The sequence below is a fragment of the Octopus bimaculoides genome, chromosome 10 (genome assembly GCF_046866305.1).
Source record: "Octopus bimaculoides isolate indiv1 chromosome 10, ASM4686630v1, whole genome shotgun sequence".
NCBI lineage: Eukaryota > Metazoa > Mollusca > Cephalopoda > Octopoda > Octopodidae > Octopus > Octopus bimaculoides.
The window spans coordinates 46,345,358-46,365,250 of NC_142937.1; the positions used below are offsets into that span (position 1 = coordinate 46,345,358).

Below are 19,893 nucleotides of genomic sequence, written 5' to 3' on the forward strand. Positions count from 1 at the left end.
CCCCCAACCCAAATTGCTACCCTTGTGGCAAAATTTGAAACCATGATTACACGTAGACTTAAGGCAGCAAGCTGGCAGAATTGTTAGCATACTGGGCAAAATGATAAGCGGCATTTCGCCAGTCTTTACATTCTGAGTTCAAATTCTGCCAAGATCCGTTTTGCCTTTCATCCTTTCAAGGTCAATAAAATAAGTACATGTCAAGCACTGGGCTTCATGTGATTGACTAGCACCCTCTACTAAAATTTCAGGCCTTGTGCCTATAGTAGAAAGGATTATTACACCTAGACTTAAGGTAGTAAGCTCACAGAATCATTAAGCATACCAAAGAAAATGCTTCGTGACATTTCATCTGTCTTTATATTCTGAGTTCAAGTTCTACCAAAGTTGACCTATCCCCTTATTCTTTAGGGGTCAATGAAATAAGTGCCAGTTAAGCACTAGGGTTGATGTAATTGACTAACCACTTTACTCCAAATTTCAAGCCTTGTGCCTCTAGTAGAAAGAATTATTATGGCCTGATTCAAGATTTGTATCTGGTTGTATTAGTTTTAAATGTTCTTTGTTTTTCTTTCAATCAGAAAGTCTTCAACTAAATCACAACTTTACTCAAGTTACTTTATTTTCCATGATTCTGTTTCGGAAAATATATTTAATTATGCAGCGTGTTGAAGTTTTTCTATATTGCAGTACTGACAAGGTTCTGATGCGAGCAGATTCACTACATTGTGTCCCTTCCAGGTCAGCTCTGCTTGAACAGTCCTAATTCATGCAGATGTTACGCAATAAGGGATTACATTTAATATTCTATAATCAGAGGATTACTTAAATTTTCTCTCAGACAGCTCGGTATAGCTGGCACATTATGTTCAACAGCATGGCTGTGTGATAAGAAGTTTGCTTCCCAGCTACATGGTTTCAGATTCAGTCCCACTCTATGGCACCTTGGGCAAGTATCTTCTACTATAGCCCTGTTTTATATATATATGTGTGTGTGTTTCTTTGACTTAGCATTGCATGATAGTCATAAACAAATGTCATCATCATGCAAGTGGTGTCCTTCATTTCCAATCTTCTGCGAAAACCTGTCTGGTCATGGGGAAATGTTACCTTACTTGGAACCAGATGAGGGTTAACAAGAGGAAAGATGTAGAAAATGTGTCTCAACAAATGCTGTTTGACTCATGCAAGCATAGAAAAGTGGACATTAAAAAATGATGATGATGATAATGATGATGATGATGATCCTGAGTTCAATTCTTGAAAAGTTTTTATTCTTTCCTAGATTGATTAAGTAAAACTAATGATAGATAATGATTAAGTTTAATTGATAACCAGTACTACCCCGAAGATAACTTTTCTTCTCAAACACAGAGTTTTGTGCCAATGAAATAAATATTTCCTTCTTACATGCCACAGGTATGGCTGCTAGGTTAAAAAAATTCGCTTTGCAACAAAGTGTTTTGGTTTGATTCCACTGTGTAGCACCTTGGGCAAGTCTCTTCTCCCATAACTCCAAGCTGGCCAAAGTCTTCTGAGTTGACTACCACTAAATGTTTGATGAGTTCTCAAAATGCCAGATGTCCACTTGAGCAGAGGTTGGTGTTGCTACGTAAAAACAACAGCAACAGCAGCAAATTTGTATAATAGATTGAACCTCCAGAATGGTTGCTTGGCTTGCTTGAAGTAACAAGCAAATCAGCCTTAATTCACATCCCACTGTTTTACAAAAGGAAGGAAACACTATCTAAAGATGGTATGGTGACAGCCAATGTTCAATGAAGTTTGACCAGTGGCTAAACTGTAACAACAGTACTCCCATCAACCCCACTGCCATCATGAACAACAGCAGCAATAACAACTACCAATTAATGAATGCTATTACTCCACTCAGAATAAAGATAACACCATACAGTAACATCAAACCATGAGGTTAAACTTAAAGCAAAGTGGGATGATATATTGGTTTCAAATTTTGATGCAGGGCCAGCAATCCTGGGAGAGAGGTTAAGTTGATTACATTGACCCCAGGGCCCAACTGGAACTTATTTTATTGAGCCTGAAAGGATGGAAGGCAACGGCTACTATTTTTAGCAAACTGAATGTATATAGATGTAGCTCTTTCATGAGAAAGAAGGTTAGCTGTTGTACAAGCAACACATCCGTATAAGACACATACACATAAGTGTTACAGAAGTTAATGACCAAAGTGTCAAGCTATATATGTCTCAAAGAAGAATTACAAGAAGAATGAATTTATCTTATTTTAAAATAACAATTAATATGATGAAAATGATTACATTTTATCTCGCACTTGTCTTAACAATGAAATTTCCCACACAATGATGATGTCGATAAAAAGGAAAAAAGAAGCCCTCTAACTGTTATCATTAAAACTATGAAGCCCTCTAACTAAAACTATTTGCAAGTAAATTGTCTCATTTACTGTTATGAAATAAATGAAAGAAATTCCCATTTTTTAAAATCTTTTACAATGAGATCTGCTGTTTATTTTAATAAAAAATTTTTTTTTTTACTAAACATTTAAATATAATGAATGTAATTACCTTTGGTCTGGTGCAATGACAATTCGTGAAGTGTCATTGAAAAACACTCCAATAGAATTGTCAGATAGCTGGAAGCCGAAACCATATTTATTCGTGTAGTCCACCCACTTGGTAACCCAAACTACATCCTGAGAGTTCAGATGAATTGAAGAGATATGATCCTCTGATATTGTTTCTGCAGAAGAAATTACAGTAAACACTTACTTCAAGTTGATTCATTAAAAAAAAAAGTACAGAAATGAAAAATGCCCACACAATTCCAAGAGACAAATCATTGGTCCACTGTATATCTGATGGTGAGAGTGAATAGAAAATTTTCTAACTCAGCAGAGTAAATATCACACAAGATATTTTTATAGAGAATCTTCTACATTTCAGCTTTCTTCTGAATGTTTCCATCATTTGCCAAAGAAAGATATATGTATAGATACATATATAGAGTGTACAAGACATTTTGGCATTGCTGATTTGACAATGATTTATTTCACATCAGATATTTTAATGTTTCTCTCATTCTCTCTTTCCCTCCCTCTCCTTTTCATTTTGAACTTGAAGTAGAGAGACATGCTGTTAAATTATTGTTTGGTTCAATAAACAAAGTCAGTCTGTGTTTCACATATATATCACATTGTGCTCTTTTGAGTGTGAATTTACCTTTGTGAAGGGTCTCATCAGTCTTCATAAAACAAAAATAATAATAATAATAATAATAATAATAATAATAATAATAATAATAATAATAAACTACAGACAGTACACGGCTTTACCAAGGAAATAGATATGAAATTCGGATTAGAAAAATGTGCCAAAGCAACCCTGAAAAGAGGAAAATTAGTTAAAAGTAGCAATATAACACTAGATAAAGCCAATGAAATAAGAGAACTAGATGAAAGCCAACCATATAAGTATTTAGGAGTCAATGAACTAGATAGGATACAACATACACAAATGAAAGAAAAAATAAAGAAAGAGTACTATAGACAAGTTAGATCAATACTAAAAACAGAGCTCAATGCTAAAAACAAGATAATGGGTATCAACACTTTAGCTGTCCCAGTTATAAGCTACAGCTACAACATCCTTAACTGGACACTAAATGAACTATGTAAAATAGACAGGAAAACAAGAAAAATAATGACAGGATATAGGATGCACCACCCAAAATCTGACATAGAAAGGCTATATATATACAACGCACAGAAGGTGGCAGGGGTCTTATACAGTTAGAAAACTATTATAAAATAACCACCATAGGACTGCAAAAATACCTACTCCAGAAGCAAGGAAAACTAATACAAATAGCCACAAAACACGAGCAAAACAAAAAACTGTTTTCAGTATTTAAGGAAGCTGACAAATACAAACAAGAAATCAATCTACCTAACAAATAAGAAGAAGAAGAAGAAGAAGAAGAAGAAGAAGAAGAAGAAGAAGAAGAAGAAGAAGAAGAAGAAGAAGAAACAACAAAAGCTATAAAACAAATGAAATCCAAACTAAAACTAGAACAGCAACGGACCATGATAAAACGATGGCAAGAAAAGCCCCTACATGGTAAATACTGGGCTAAACTAAATGCGAAAGAAATAGACAGAGAAAAATCCCAGCAATGGCTGAGAAGCTCAGGACTCAAAGCAGAGACTGAAGGATTTGTAATTGCTGCACAAGACCAGAGCCTCCCCACCAGAAATTACCAAAAACACATAATGAAAAGAAATATAACAAGTAACTGTAGAATATGTGGAGATCGACAAGAAACAATAAATCATATTATCTCTGGCTGCCCAGTCCTGGCTAAGAAGGAATATATTCACAGACACGACAGAGCTGGGACCTATATACACTGGAAGCTATGCCAACACTATGGAATAACAACAGAAAAAAGATGGTATAAACACACGCCAGAAAAGGTCACAGAAAACGAGAAAGCAACCATACTCTGGGATATGCCAATACACACAGTTAGAGAAATTAAGGAAAATAGACCAGATATAGTTGTCAAAGATCATGAAGAAAAAAAATGCTTTCTAATTGATGTTTCAATACCAGCAGATGACAACGTTTCTCTAAAAGAAATGGAAAAACTTTCAAAATACAAAGACCTGGAAATAGAGATAACTCGAATGTGGAATCTAAAAACAGAAACAATTCCTATCATAGTAGGTGCCTTAGGTATAATAGAAAAATATTCAGACAAATACATAACAAAAACACCAGGACTTACAAATATATATAACATTCAGAAAATTGCACTACTGGGTACTGCACACATTCTACGCAAAACACTTTCAATACAGTAAACATAAGAGCACCACAGCAAACCACAGCACATACCCAAGGCGCACAGAGCTGCGCTCGGTAGTGAAGTGAAAGCACGTTATAAAAATAAAACTACTGAACAATAATAATAATAATAATAAGCAGAGACTGAAGGATTTTTAATTGCTGCACAAGACCAAAGCCTCCCCACCAGAAATTACCAAAAACATATAATGAAAAGAAACATAACAAGTAACTGTAGAATATGTGGAGATCGACAAGAAACAATAAATCATATTATATCTGGCTGCCCAGTCCTGGCTAAGAAGGAATATATTCACAGACACGACAGAGCTGGGATCTATATACACTGGAAACTATGCCAACACTATGGAATAACAACAGAAAAAAGATGGTATAAACACACGCCAGAAAAGGTCACAGAAAACGAGAAAGCAACTATACTCTGGGATATGCCAATACACACAGATAGAGAAATTAAGGAAAATAGACCAGATATAGTTGTCAAAGATCATGAAGGAAAAAAATGCCTTCTAATTGATGTTTCAATACCAGCAGATGACAACGTTTCTCTAAAAGAAATGGAAAAGCTTTCAAAATACAAAGACCTGGAAATAGAGGTAACTCGAATGTGGAATCTAAAAACAGAAACAATTCCTATCATAGTAGGTGCCTTAGGTATAATAGAAAAATATTCAGACAAATACATAACAAAAACACCAGGACTCACAAATATATATAACATACAGAAAATTGCACTACTGGGCACTGCACACATCCTACGCAAAACACTTTCAATACAGTAAGCATAAGAGCACCACAGCAAACCACAGCACATACCCAAGGCACACAGAGCTGCGCTCGGTAGTGAAGTGAAAGCACGTTATAAAAATAAAACTACTGAACAATAGTAATAATAATAATAATAATAATAATTCTTTCATATTTTGGCAAAAAGCCAGCAAGTTTAGGGGAAGGGCAAGTAAATTACATCAACACCAGTGCTCAACTGTTACTTTTTATTGACCCTGAAAGGATGAAAGGCAAAGTTGACCATGACAGCATCTGAACTCAGAACGTAAAGATGCCAGAAATGCTGCTAAACATTTTGTCCAGCATGCTAATGATTCTGCCAGCTTGCTGCTGCAGCATGCAGCAGCAGCAGCAACAGCAACGACAACAATAACAATCCTTTCTACTAAAGGCACAAGTTGTGGCGACATGATCAGGTAGAAAAAGTGTTACATTGGAAACTGTGCAAAAAGTGGGGGTTAGAGAGAGGCAAGACGTGGTATGAGCACAAACCGTAGAGAGTGACGGAGTGGGAGACTAGCGAAATCCTCTGGGATTTCCCAATCCAAACAGATCAGGTGCTAGAGCATAACAGACTGGACTTAGTAGTGATTGACAAGATGCACCAAATGTGCTATATAGTTGATGTTTCGTGCTCCTTTGACCATGAATAGTCAAGAAGGAAGGCATAAAGATAAAGAGATACAATCCCCTTAAGCATGAAATGGTCCGACTATAGAGAATGAAGAAGGTGAAGATAGTGCCAATTATTGTTGGAACCTTAGGGACAGTATCAGAAGGCATCAAGAGGAATATAAAGGAAATTGGAATAGAGTGCCCAGTAGAACTGTTACAAAAGGTTTGCCTCCCTGGCATGGCCAGAATAATCAGGAAAGTATTAGATAGCTGAAAAGAATGCATAGCATGGCTGCAGGTAGCAAGCCCGCTATACATGCAAGATTCCAGGAGTTCCAATAAAGCTGTGATAAAAAGAAATAATAATAGTAGTAGTAGTAGTAGTAGTAGTAGTAGTAGTAGTAGTAGTAGTAGTAGTAGTAGTAGTAGTAGTAATAATAATAATTATAATATTGTCTTTTAGGGACAGCAAGGCTTATCAGGAGGGCTCTAAGCATTTGAAAGACTGCCGAAAACTTGTGGATACCTAAGGTTACGGCTAGTAGCCCACTAGCCACATAATTCCTACTAGGAATAAGACCAAACCTGAGCCAAACCAAAATAATGATAATAATGATAATCCTTTCTACTATAGGCACAAGGCCTGAAGTATATTTGATTAAATCAGCCTCAGTACTTGAATGATACTTTTTTTTATCAACCTTAAAAGGGTGAAAGGCAAAATGAAGCTCAGCAGAATTTGAACTCAGAATGTAAAAAGCTACAAGGAAAATAATAATAATAAATCAAAAATAAATAAATAAACAAACAAACTATTCACCTTTGATGGGACTTTCAATGCAACTTTCTAAGACTTCTAATAAAACTGTTGCATTCAAACTGAAGGATGAGAGATCTGAAAGAAAAAAAATAGAAAAACACTATTTAGGGATTACTTTTCATTGAGTAAGAGTCAATTTTTGCTGAAATGCAAAGTAGTTGATAGAATTGAATAAAATATGTTACTGAAAGTCTTATCTTACTGACCCCAGGATAATGGAAATCTGAACTGAATATTTTGAAACATTTATTGCAGCCTTGTGGTGCAGGTATGGCTGTGTGGTTAAGCAGTTAGCTTCCCAACTACATGGTTTTGGGTTTAGTCCCACTGTGTGACACCTTAGGCAAGTATCTTCTACCATCACCTTGGACTGATTCAGTATCCATGCTTGCTTAGGTCAGACAGAACTTTTTGAGGCAGTTTTTCTACAGCTGAATGCCTTTTTTGTTGCCAAACCTTACCTGTTTCCAAGCAAGGTAATGTTTCCCCATGGCCAGGTACGTTTTTCCTGGAAGACTGGAAATAATTGCCATTACTTTTATAATGGAGATGCTGAAGAAAATCTGCCTCAACAAATTCCATCTGACCATGGTAGCATGAAAAAGTGGGTCTTAAATGATGATGGTGGTAGTTGTGATGATGGTGATGGAGGTGGTGATGATGGTGGTGGTGATGATGATGGTGATGGTAGTGGCGATGATAGTGGTGGTAGTGGTGACGATGATGATTCCCCATGGATTTTGGACAAGTTTTAAAAGCTTTCAAACCATCTTACTTGTATCGAATATGGCAGTTTGTCTGCTTCCTTTTTTTTGAAATCCTGACACCCATCCCACCTAAAAATCCCCTGATTTAATTTAAGGCCAACATCCACCAGAACCACTGCTACTGATAAAATAAACTACACAAACATGTGTTTGGGTTGATTTAAATTCAACACATTCCTTTCCAAAACAAATTTGAAACATTGTACTAATTCAAGAAGCCAAGAATTAAAACTCAAGTTAAAAGTAATTAGAAAAGATTTTCTCAAGTCATTTCATTCAATCTGAAATTGCCATTAAAAGGATTTTTTTTCTCAAAGTTTAGTAAATCTATAAACATGAATTACTCTTTGTTCTTGAGCTGATGAGCCTAAATATAAAGAGACTGAGTCTGCGTAGCCTTTTGATTGATTCGTCCACATTACTCCATAATGAGCACACGGCCAGTTTCCCAGTTTCTCTAGGAGGTATATACAAATACCTCCCTGGATGGGACGCTGGTCTGTCGTAGGATTACTCATTTTTATGAGGTGAGTGGACTAGAGCAGCATAAAATGAAGTATTTTACTCGAGAACACCATACATCGCCTGGTTAGAAATTGATGCTACAATCTTACGATCATGAGTCGAACACCTCAATGGCTAAGCCATGTGCCTTATGAAACCCTGCAAAATTCTGGAAGTGTGTGTGTGGATGCATGCATGTGTATGTATGTATGTGTGTTTATGTGTATGTATGTGTGTGTGTGTGCGTGTGTGTGTGTGTGTGTGTGTGTGTGTGTGTGTGTGTGAGTGTAATCGTTATTATCTTCGTTTTAATGTCAAACTTTTCCATGCTTGCCTGCGTTAGATGAAACTTGTTGATGCAGATTTTCTATGGCCAGATAACCTTTCTGTTATCAACCCTCACTTGTTGCCAAGTAAGGTAATATTTCTCCATGACTAGACATGTTTCCACAGAATATTGGACATGAAGGATACTACTTGCATGATAGTGACATTTGTTTAGAACTATTACACAAAGTTAATGCAAGGAGACACTGCACATATATTCATGCACGCACACACATATGTGATAGGCTTCTTTAAATTTCTGTCTACCAAATCCACTCACAAAGCTTTGATCAGGTTTGGGTGCCCAAGGTGTCATACTGTGCGACTGAACCTGAAACCGTGTGGATGGGAAGCAAACTACTTACCATACAACCACTCCTCATCTGTTTCTTTGTCTTCTTTTTTTTAACAGCAGCATACATTTTCTATCACCAACAACTTCGCAGGAAGTTGGAATGCATTTTATCATGCTACCAGCACAAGAGAGGATGTCTGGGGAAGGATGAAAGAGTTCCTTCTATACTACAATTTTAGATCTTTACTAAGAGTTACTGTTTGAAGGGTCTGTAACAGAATGCCTACTGTTTGAAGGGTCTGTAACAGAATGCCTAATACTGTAAGTAGACTGCTTTCACAACAGCGCTGTATTTTCTATGAACAAGAGAAAAGTTTAGCTATCAAGGTGCTGATAGCAACAGTCAAAGATTGCTTAACATAAAAACTGTTTCCATTGTATAGAGTGGGCAAGGCCTTTGCAGCCAATTTGAGAATGAAGTTGTCATCACGATGCAACATAGTTTAACTCTTAAGAGTAGTTTATTCTGGCAAGGAAATCGATAGCGAAGTTGTGAGGGTTAGGGTATGCTATAGAGAAACATTCATTTGTTGCATGATAAACTTATCATCTAAGAATGTATGTTGTGATGACCTGGTTAAAATTTACATAGTTCATTGTCTCTTTTTTCGCATATAGTAGGATCACTAGAAATAAATATTAGTTAATTCAGAAACAGCAAAACTAGACAATATTTTCAATGTTTGAAGAAATTTCTACCTCCTGTCCAGTAGCCATTGACTGAAAGAAGTCTAAATGTTTTAAGTACAACAGTTCTGCTCTAAACTTATGAACTAACGATACATGTTTTGACAGTTTTGCTTCAACTTGCAAAGTTTATAGTCACTATCTCACATATATTATGATTATTAGAAATAATTCTTTATTAATTCATTAACAATAATGAAAATACATAATTTCATAGCTAAGTATTGAAACTTTTAGTGTCTTCAGCAGCCAAAGGCTGAGAGGGAAGTGAGGATATTTTAATAATTGTTTCAAATATATTCATGATAATAATAATAATAAAAACTTGAACTTCTAATTTGTTGTCTCTTGAGGTCTCTGGGTGAGACTTGAAGTCAACTTGTGAGAATACAAAGCAAAAGTCTAACATATAATAATAATAATAATAATCCTTTCTACTATAGGCACAAGGCCTGAAATTTGAGAGAGGAGGGGACTAGTTGATTACATCAACCCCAGTGTTTCACTGGTGCTTAACTGATTAACCCTGAAAGGTTGAAAAGCAAAGTCAATTTCGACAGAATTTGAACTCGGAATGTAGCGACAGACGAAATACCGCTAAGGTTTTTGCCTGATATGCTAATGATTCTGCTAATTTGCTGCCTTAATAAAAATGATGATGATGATGGATGATGATGATGATGACGACGACGACGATGATGAAAACGATGACGATGATGAAAATGATGACGATGATGATGATTGTTTTTAACATTTAAAAAAATTGGTATCAAAACACATCCAGGTCAACTGTTGCTCTCTAAACTTAAGAACTAAAAAAAACATATCTTGATTTCTCAGCTATACAAAAGTAATTATAATTGTATTGTCACAGACAAGCACACTAATTTTGTTATACAAGAATATTACAAGGATATAAATACTTTTAAGATGAAATGAAATAGAAATTTGTAAATGTTACCGAAGTGTCGATTATTAGATGATGTTGGTACTAAGTTATCACAAACTGTTTCTCTAATGGCAGGCTTGTGCTCTTGTTTCTGTGCAGTTACCTAATAAAGAATTGAAAAATTTATCAATAAAACAAAATACAATCCAATCCGAAAATATTTGGGTAAAAGATGAACAGGCTTTCATAATATAAATTAATTTCTCATATTGACAAGAGGCCAGAGATTTGTAGAGCAGCATTGTTGATTAGTTCAACCCCAGTTGGCCCTGGAGTCATTCAAACTCAGAATTGCATTGGGAAGTAGTTTTAAACTGCAAGAGACTTGATCTGTTAGTTTAAGAATGACCTTATAACTCATCTAATTGCTTCAATGATCTTATAAATGTTATTGCTCTTCTAGTAATGACCTTAAACTACTTTTCTACCAATGACTTGATAGATTATACTGCTATTCTAAAAAAAGACTTTATAAATTATATTGCTGTTTCAAGGAGAGGAGGCCAAAGAGGAGATTTATGGACATATTCCACATGTGTTTACTAATATCACCCAATGCAGAGTAGGCTTTGCTGGCCACTGCTATCATGCTGAACAGAGATATAGAGGAGGTTTCTTTATTGGCCCCCAAACAATGGTCTCTATATTGATATAAAACCGCATCCTTGTAAAGGAGTCATATAGTTACTCAAATCAGTGTATGTTTGTGTGTCTAGTATGGATTTTACTACCTTTGGAGGGATAAAAAGGAATGTAGGTAGAATTTAAACAAGTAAAAATGGAAACTAAATACCAAAATGCATATCATACAGCCTTCTTTCATATGAAGGTCCATGACTTAGTGGTTACTATGCTGGCTCATAATTGTAAAGTCTTCAGTTTAATCCCAGACTGAGTGGCATATTACATTCTTGAACAAGGCATTTTATTTCATGCTGGTCCAGTCGATCAGCTGAAAATGATTACCATCGATAGCAGCTGGGAGTTTAACTTTGCAATGGGCTAGCATCCCATCTAGGTTGGGGGAAGTCTTGTACACTCCATCACTTAACACCTCAGAAAGTGAGATAAGTACCAGCCTCATGAGCCTGTAGGCACAAGACACACTTTAACCCCAACTATCATTTCAGTATGTACATGCATGTGTGAGAGTGTGTAAGTGTGGTGTGTGTGTGTGTGTGTGTGTGTATATATATATATCATCATCATCATCATTTAACGGCTGTGTTCCATGCTAGTATGGATGGGATGGTACCATAAGAGCCGAAGAAAAAATCCAACAACATCAATATAACATACAAGTCAAAACATGATTTTACAAAATCGTCATTTGCACTGTGTACAGCAAGATCTGAAACTATGATTTACATATTCAGTCTTAATGCATTCCAGCAGATTCAAATACAAATATGAAAGCCACTGTTGTGTGTGTCATAGGAGAGCAACTTCTCCCTTTTATGATGACTGCATGTTCATAACACAGTTTACAAACAAGGGATTCTAGGACACAGGTGTTTCAATATGTTGTATCATGTCAGCCAGAAGTACCTGTCCCTTTAAGTTGAAACAAGCCACTGGCATTGTTTATAATTCCCGTGAACAAAATTGTTTGCTGATCAGTGCTTACATCTGCCAATCAATAAAAAACATTATTTGGATTGTGTAAAGTGAGACATGAAACAATGATAAAATGAAGGGAGACTTAAATTGCATGAGTCTAAGAGTCAAAGATGGTAGGAATGAGATTTAAAAAAAAAACATAATATTTACCTCCCAATCAGCTTTCATATTGTGCAATGTATTTGTAATTACCTTGACATTGTCAACTTGGTTTTCAAGGTCAGCATAAGACATTGGTCTGTCAGAAGAAATAAAGGACAAGATGGTACAAAACTACACCTCAGAACATGCCATCATTATATTTAATGTTAACTTTTGTTTGCTGGCTAGAAAGAAAATACATCACAATTCATGTGACAGACACGCCAAGGTCAAAACTTGGACAAGTAGGCTATAATATATATATATATATATATATATATATATATATATATATATATATATATATATATATATATATATATATGTATATGTATATATATATATATATATATGTATATGTATATATATATATATATATATATATATATATATATATATATATATATATATATATATATATATATATATATATATATATATATATATATATATATATATATATATATATATATATATATATATATATATATATATATATATGTATATATATATATATATATATATATATATGTATATATATATATATATATATATATATATATATATATATATATATATATATATATATATATGCATATATATGTGTGTGTGTGTAAGTGTATGAAATATATACATATAGAACAACACACACAGCTAATCTAAACAAACGTGGTCGTAATTTTAATTGGAATAATTAGAATACTATTGTGTGTTCAGTAATCTAATCTAAGTACCAAATTAGTTTTGCTTTATTTAATAGCTTTGGCATTGGTGCTCGTTAAAAGGAAACTAATATATTCAAGGTCATGAAGCTAATATATCATTAATTATCAGGAGAGGTGACATGTATTTCAATAGTCAAAGCTAAAATTGTGTCACATTACACATTATAGCACCAAGAACATTGAAGTAATTATGCAAGTCACATGTGTATGTATGTATATTATGTCTGAGTATATACATACACACATACACATATGTGTATATGTGACAACATGTGGCCCAGTGGTCAGGGTATTGCATACATGATTGCAAGATTGTAATTTCGATTTCCAGACTGGTAGTGCATTGTGTTCTTCATTTCACATCAATCTGTTCAAGGGGAATGTTGGCCTGCCTGACTAACCAGCAGCGTGACATCATTTGAAGGCTACAACAATGCGAGGAAGTGCATTGTGACCAGTGGTATATAACAACATCCAATATTCTGGGCAATTTCCTGATACAGTGATATATATATATCTTTTACTTGTTTCAGGCATTAAACTGTGGCCATGCTGGAGCCTTGGAGAATTTTTTAGATGAATGAATCAACCCCAGGACTTATTTTTTAAGTGTAGTACTTATTCTATCTATCTTTTTTGCTGAACTGTTAAGTTATGGAGGACATAGCCACACCAGCACCAGTTGTCAAGCAGTGGTGGGGTACAAACAGACACAAAAACAAAGATAAACACACACACATATATGACAGGTTTCTTTCAGTTTTTGTCTGTCAACCAAATCCACTCACAAGGCTTTGGTCAACCTTCTCGCCAAAGATGCCATGCAGTGGGACAGAACACAGATCCACGTGGTTGAGATGTAAACATCTTGCCATACAACCATACCTTTGTGTGCGTGTGTGTGTGTATGTTTGAGTACACACACACACACACACACATACACATTTATTTATATATATCTATATATATAAGTTGTGGGTAATACTATGTCAAATGACATAAGTTAATATATACCCTATAACTTCAAAAACATACTCAACATTTTTTCCACAAAATAGACTTGTAAAATGAGAATGCATCATATATGCCAGAAAATAGGAGACATTCTAAGTAAGAGAACTTTTTTGTTTCGTACCTTGCAGGTTTTGGGTGATCAGGGAATTTAGGAGCTGATGAACAGACGGTAGGTGGCAATGATTTTGGAATATAACCACTGGTGAAAAATTCATCAGCAGCAATTTCGTCGAGTGATGGCCTCATTGATGGCAATGCATGTAAACATCGACTGATAAGTTTTTCTGCTGCTGGAGATATGTTTGCTGGAATGGTATATGTATTGGCTGTGATGCGGAAGTAGGTCTCTACGAGGGTAGAAGTTTGAAATGGTGGTCGTCCCACGAGTAATGCATACCTGACAGGAAGAAACAAAGGAAAAAAAAAAGAAACAAATAAAAAATTAAACAAATAAGAAACAACAACAATAGAAAGCACTGAGGGTATGTATTAATATTTTATATATGTATATATGCCACGCAGTGAGATGTAACCTAGGACCTCATGACTGCAATGCAAGCATAGAAGAGTGAGTCAGAAAGTATCATGAATAACAATTGCATTACTTTCTTACTCACCCACCATGTTTGTCAGACTTCATTCTTTACACTATGTCTGAAATAAAAGATAGGATAGCAACTGGTGAAATACTTTTGATTATAGATCTGCTCCACAAAAAATCACAATGTCAGAAATCTGTAACCCAGAGAGGCTGCAGGTGCACTGCAAGAGATGCAGCCTACTTTCATTCTTTTTCCTTAAGTCATCATCAGCCAATCCCTGTTTTTCCACCAAATTTCTCTGTGTCTGTTCTTTGCTGATGCTCAACCATCCTTTCTATGGTCCTCTTGTGTTTCTTTTTATCAGGATAACTGTGATTGTTCATGTATGATCATATTTACTTGACAACAACAACCATTCAGTCTTTTAAAAGATTTTGTGCTAGGTAGGGACAAGTAGAAAGACAAAGCAACTTGGAAATGCTATTTTGCTATAATCTTGTTGCCCTAATTTTGATGTTCTTCTTCCAATATAAAAATGATTTATTCATTTATCTATCTAAATTTTACTCTATATTTTCCACCCTCAATCAGATAATTTTACTGTCATTCTTTGCAAACTCTCTCTCTCTCCTTTCTTGACAACAAGGAGGGGGAGAGAGATAGGTGGGGAAGTACCCAACATAGTTTGAGAATAATTTGAAGAATAATGACTTATAGCCATTCTGGATTATTAATCAATCTTATTGCTTTGACTTCAAGTCTTACTACAGTCACTGCACTGAATACCTGAGCAAAGCATAACTATATTTGCTATATTTGTCTGTGTGACAAGGAGGTTCCAATCTTGCCTTGAAATTGCAAGGAAAGGCATCCAAATGCTTAAAAAAAATCTCACATATATTGATATGGAAATATGGATATTAATCATTATGGAAACTTACAAAATACAACCTATGGCCCAAATATCTGCTTCATAACTGTGTCCCTTTTTGGATAATACTTCAGGAGCAATGTAATTTGGGGTTCCACAAACTGTCCTGAAACAAGAAAGAAAAAAAGTTAATATCATCATCATCACCACACATCCATTTTATTCTACTTGCATGGGTTGGTCATGTCTTCTCTAAAACAGAATCTTACCACCTGTAATTCCTTGCCTTTCTCTTTGTGAAGTACAATATCTTGAGATAAGTTTTATTATTTTTCCCATGTCTTCAACTTCTTAAGGTTCTTCATTTGGTATTTTATTACCAAAACAATCCTCTATACACATCTCCTGTTCCAACAAATGCAGTCACCTCTTTTGCACACTACAGCTAATTTCTCTTACACCTCACTTGTGTTCCATCACTCATTCACAATAACATTACACATTCAGAGGAGCATGCTCATCTCGATATGAGATGTGCTGTCACACCTGTTTGGTGTTGCTGATTCAAAACTGACTGACTTATTTGACATCAAGCATTTTAATGTTTCTCTTGTTTTAGTATTTCTCTCTCTTTAATGGTTGTCTCAGTTTGTCTCCCCCACATCTATTTTTCTCTTACTTTGTATATGTATATTTCTGCGTGTGCACTCACATGTGTGCATTTGCCTCCAGTGCCAAAATAGTTTTGATTGTTCAGTTAGCCATGCCAAATTGTTAGCATCCAATTAGCTGCACCCAGTTGTTTCATTCCATGCTCAACTCATTTCAGCCTTGGTACATCTTCCATGTTGAATGTGCATGTTTTGTTGCAATGCAATATTACACTTCATACACAAGCATTACATAACTTAACCTTCATTTAAAAAGATTCCCTTTGTTTCCTTTGTTCTGCCCTGTTCTTACTTCAGGCTTCTAAGCAGTCAGAATATCCACCTCTAATGTTGATAAGAGAAGTTGTCAACTACTTCTAGGAGATTTTCAGACATTTGAAGGAATTCATTTCATGAAGACTCTTATGGATAACTACTATTCTGTATCTGCTGCATTCAAATTCATTCTCTGTCAGTCTACCTGTGATTCTACTGCATATCTTGTGCACTAATATTTTACATTAGGTACAAAGTACAGAATTCTTGCAAATTTCTTTCCTGAATATTGAGTATGACCATTTCTCAGATAGTACTAAAGGCCAGTCTTCTTTCTTGCTAACACAAACTTTTTGACTTTGCTTAGACTTCTGAAATTTCTTCTCTAATCCTTGAATATATTCCAGCCATGAAAACTATGTCATCAGCATACAGAAGTTTCCACAGATAACTGGTTTTTAAACTCTGGAGTACTATAATTTACAGAACAGCAGCTGAGAATGAAGCCCTGTACACTAAATACCTCATTGAATTCACAGCTAACTCTCACTTTGCTAATGGCATCTCTATACATGGCTTGCACAGTTCTAACAAACCATTCATCTACACTTAGTTTTGTTAAAAACCATGAGATTACAAAATGTGGTAACCTTTCAAAGGTTTTCTTCAAGTCAGTGAATACTAGGTATAGTGGCTTGCTCTTAGGTATGTGCTTTTCCAGTAGTTTCACTAGAAAGTGAATATCTGGGGTGTCTGTGATACCTTGTCTTGGAATAAACCTGTAACAGGAATATATGGCAGAGGACCAAACACCTCAGGATCAAACCCAGATTACTGTGTTGAAATGACTAGGATTTTTGTTGGAGATTGACAATGTTAGTGCATGACTAACCAATCAAATCTCTGGTAGAAACCACCATATCAACACAAATACAATTCGCTCAAATATGGATGACGTTAGTAACAGACTGACTTCACAGGCCTCTGATAGAACAGGATGTCATCAGCAAGTTGTGTTTTTAGCACTATTTTCACAAACTATAAATAGAAATGCCTCTCTACTAGCTGCTAGTGGTGGCATATACCTGCCAAGCTACTAGACAGACCATTCACAACTATTATCATTCTCAACATGCAAATACCTCATAAACAGTTGTCATTGGTTGTGACAACAATACACCATTTTGTTTCATGAGGAAATGCATATTTTTGTATTTGAAATTTTCAACGGAATTCGTGTTCTTGAATTCATCAATATCAACTCAGCCAAAACAGAAATATAATATCATTACAAATCTGAACTGCATCTTATGCCATCTAATTTTTTTCTACATTTACTTGAGCTATAACTTTTTCTGTTGCTCTCATAACCTGGTCCATGCCACTGTAGTAACTTCTTTTTAAAGCATCTCCTCATTTAATAATAATAATAATAGCAACAACAACAGCAATAATAGTAATCATCATCATCATCATCATCCTCATCATCACCACTATACATCCGTTTACTATGCTGGCATGGATTGGACGGTTTGACAGGAGCTGACCAGCTAGAGAGCTGCTGAGGCTCCAGTTGTTTGTTTTGGCATGGTTTCTATAGCTGGATGTCCTGCTTTATGTCAGCCACTTTACAGATTGTACTGGATGTGTTTTATGTGGCACTAGCACAGGTGCTTTGGTGCCAGCACAGGTGCCTTTTACATAAAGCTGGCGCGAGTGCTTTTTGATGTGGCACTGCTGAGCGCTTAGTACTGTTATGCCAGTAACTGCGTATGACAGACTCCTCCATGTACCATCTAACTGTGATCATAAATGACTAGCATGAAATAATATACTTTGCTGGGTATGTTCATAAAGAATACTTTCATATACTTAATCACTCTTTTGATGATGTACTCTTTGACTTCAATTTGAGCCTTCTGTTAATTGATGACAATGGCAACGATGAAGTTGGATCTACACAGAGTAGACTCCCTCTCTCTCTCTCATGCAGTTTCCTTCGTTCAACAACCTTACACAGTAATATTTGCATGCCTCCTCTTCTCTCTCTCTCTCTCTCTCTCTCTCTCTCTCTCCATACACACACATACACGAACAAGAACTCATACATAACATAAATAATCATTATCACCAACCATCATCATTATTTTTCCTGTACCGGTATGGGTTGAACATTTATATAAATGTGCGTGTGTGTGTGTGTGTGTGTGTGTGTGTGTGTGTGTGTGCGTGTGCATGTGTACATGTAAGCATGTGTCTATGTATCTATACATGCATGCATAGTTGTCTGTAATATGTATGTATGGGAGGGAGCGAGGAGGAAAAGAGAGAGAGAGAGAGGTGGAAAAGAGAGAGAGAGAGAGAGAGAGAGAGAGAGAGAGAGAGAGAGAAAGAGAGAGAGAGAGAGAGAGGTGGAAAAAAGAGAGAGAGAGAGAGAGAGAGAGAGAGAGAGAGGTGGAAAAAAAAAGAGAGAGAGAGAGAGAGAGAGAGAAAATGTGAATCTGAATAGCGAAACTTGACGAAGAAAACACTCAATATAAATAACAGAATTTATTCATTAATTCAAAGGTGAGGCTTTTCTTTTGTTCCTGCTTTTCACAGAAGACTGAAATCCCACTCATTGCATTGCTCATGACTGAGTGGTGAGTAGGAGGAAATGGCACGAGCTTTTGAAAGAACTTACTGCTCCAGAGAAAGGGACAAACTACTTCCTCTACAGTGATAATGTAGAAATGTGTGTGTGTGTCTGTGTGTATGTATGTCTACATGTAATGTATGTGTGTGTGTGAGTGTATATATATATATTTACACACACACACACATATATAATAATCATCATCATCATCATTGTTTAATGCCCTCTTTCCAATCTGGCATGGGTTGGACTTTTTGACATGGAGCTGGCTAATATATATATATATATAAATATATATATATATATATATATATATATATATATATATATATATATATTTATATATATATATAAAAAGTGTAGCTGCTAGAATAAGAATAGCCTGGGCAAAGTTTAGAGAGCTCTTACCCCTGCTGGCGACAAAGGGACTCTCACTCAGAGTAAAAGGCAGACTGTATGACGCATGCGTACGAACAACCATGCTACATGGCAGTGAAACATGGGCTGTAACTGCTGAGGACATACGTAAGCTCGCAAGGAATGAAGCCAGTATGCTCCGTTGGATGTGTAATGTCAATGTGAATACCCATCAGAGTGTAAGTATCTTGAGAGAAAAGCTGAACATTAGAAGCATCAGTTGTGGCGTGCAAGAGAGACGATTGCGCTGGTATGGACATGTGGTGAGAATGGAGGAGGATAGCTGCGTGAAAAAGTGCCACACCCTAACAGTTGAGGGAA

General features: G+C 35.6%; 1 protein-coding gene across 1 annotated transcript in view; it reads right to left on the reverse strand.

The window, feature by feature from the left end:
* LOC106874129 (serine/threonine-protein kinase PLK1) overlaps positions 1–19,893 on the reverse strand; it is a 153,919-nt gene that overhangs the window by 11,972 nt on the left and 122,054 nt on the right. Inside the window, exons 5-10 of the mRNA XM_014921746.3 lie at positions 15,665–15,760; positions 14,303–14,578; positions 12,452–12,539; positions 10,694–10,784; positions 7,093–7,167; positions 2,568–2,742 (exon numbers count right to left, since the gene is read on the reverse strand). Of these exons, the coding sequence (XP_014777232.1) occupies positions 2,568–2,742; positions 7,093–7,167; positions 10,694–10,784; positions 12,452–12,539; positions 14,303–14,578; positions 15,665–15,760 (801 nt within the window). The remainder of the gene's footprint in view (positions 1–2,567; positions 2,743–7,092; positions 7,168–10,693; positions 10,785–12,451; positions 12,540–14,302; positions 14,579–15,664; positions 15,761–19,893) is intronic.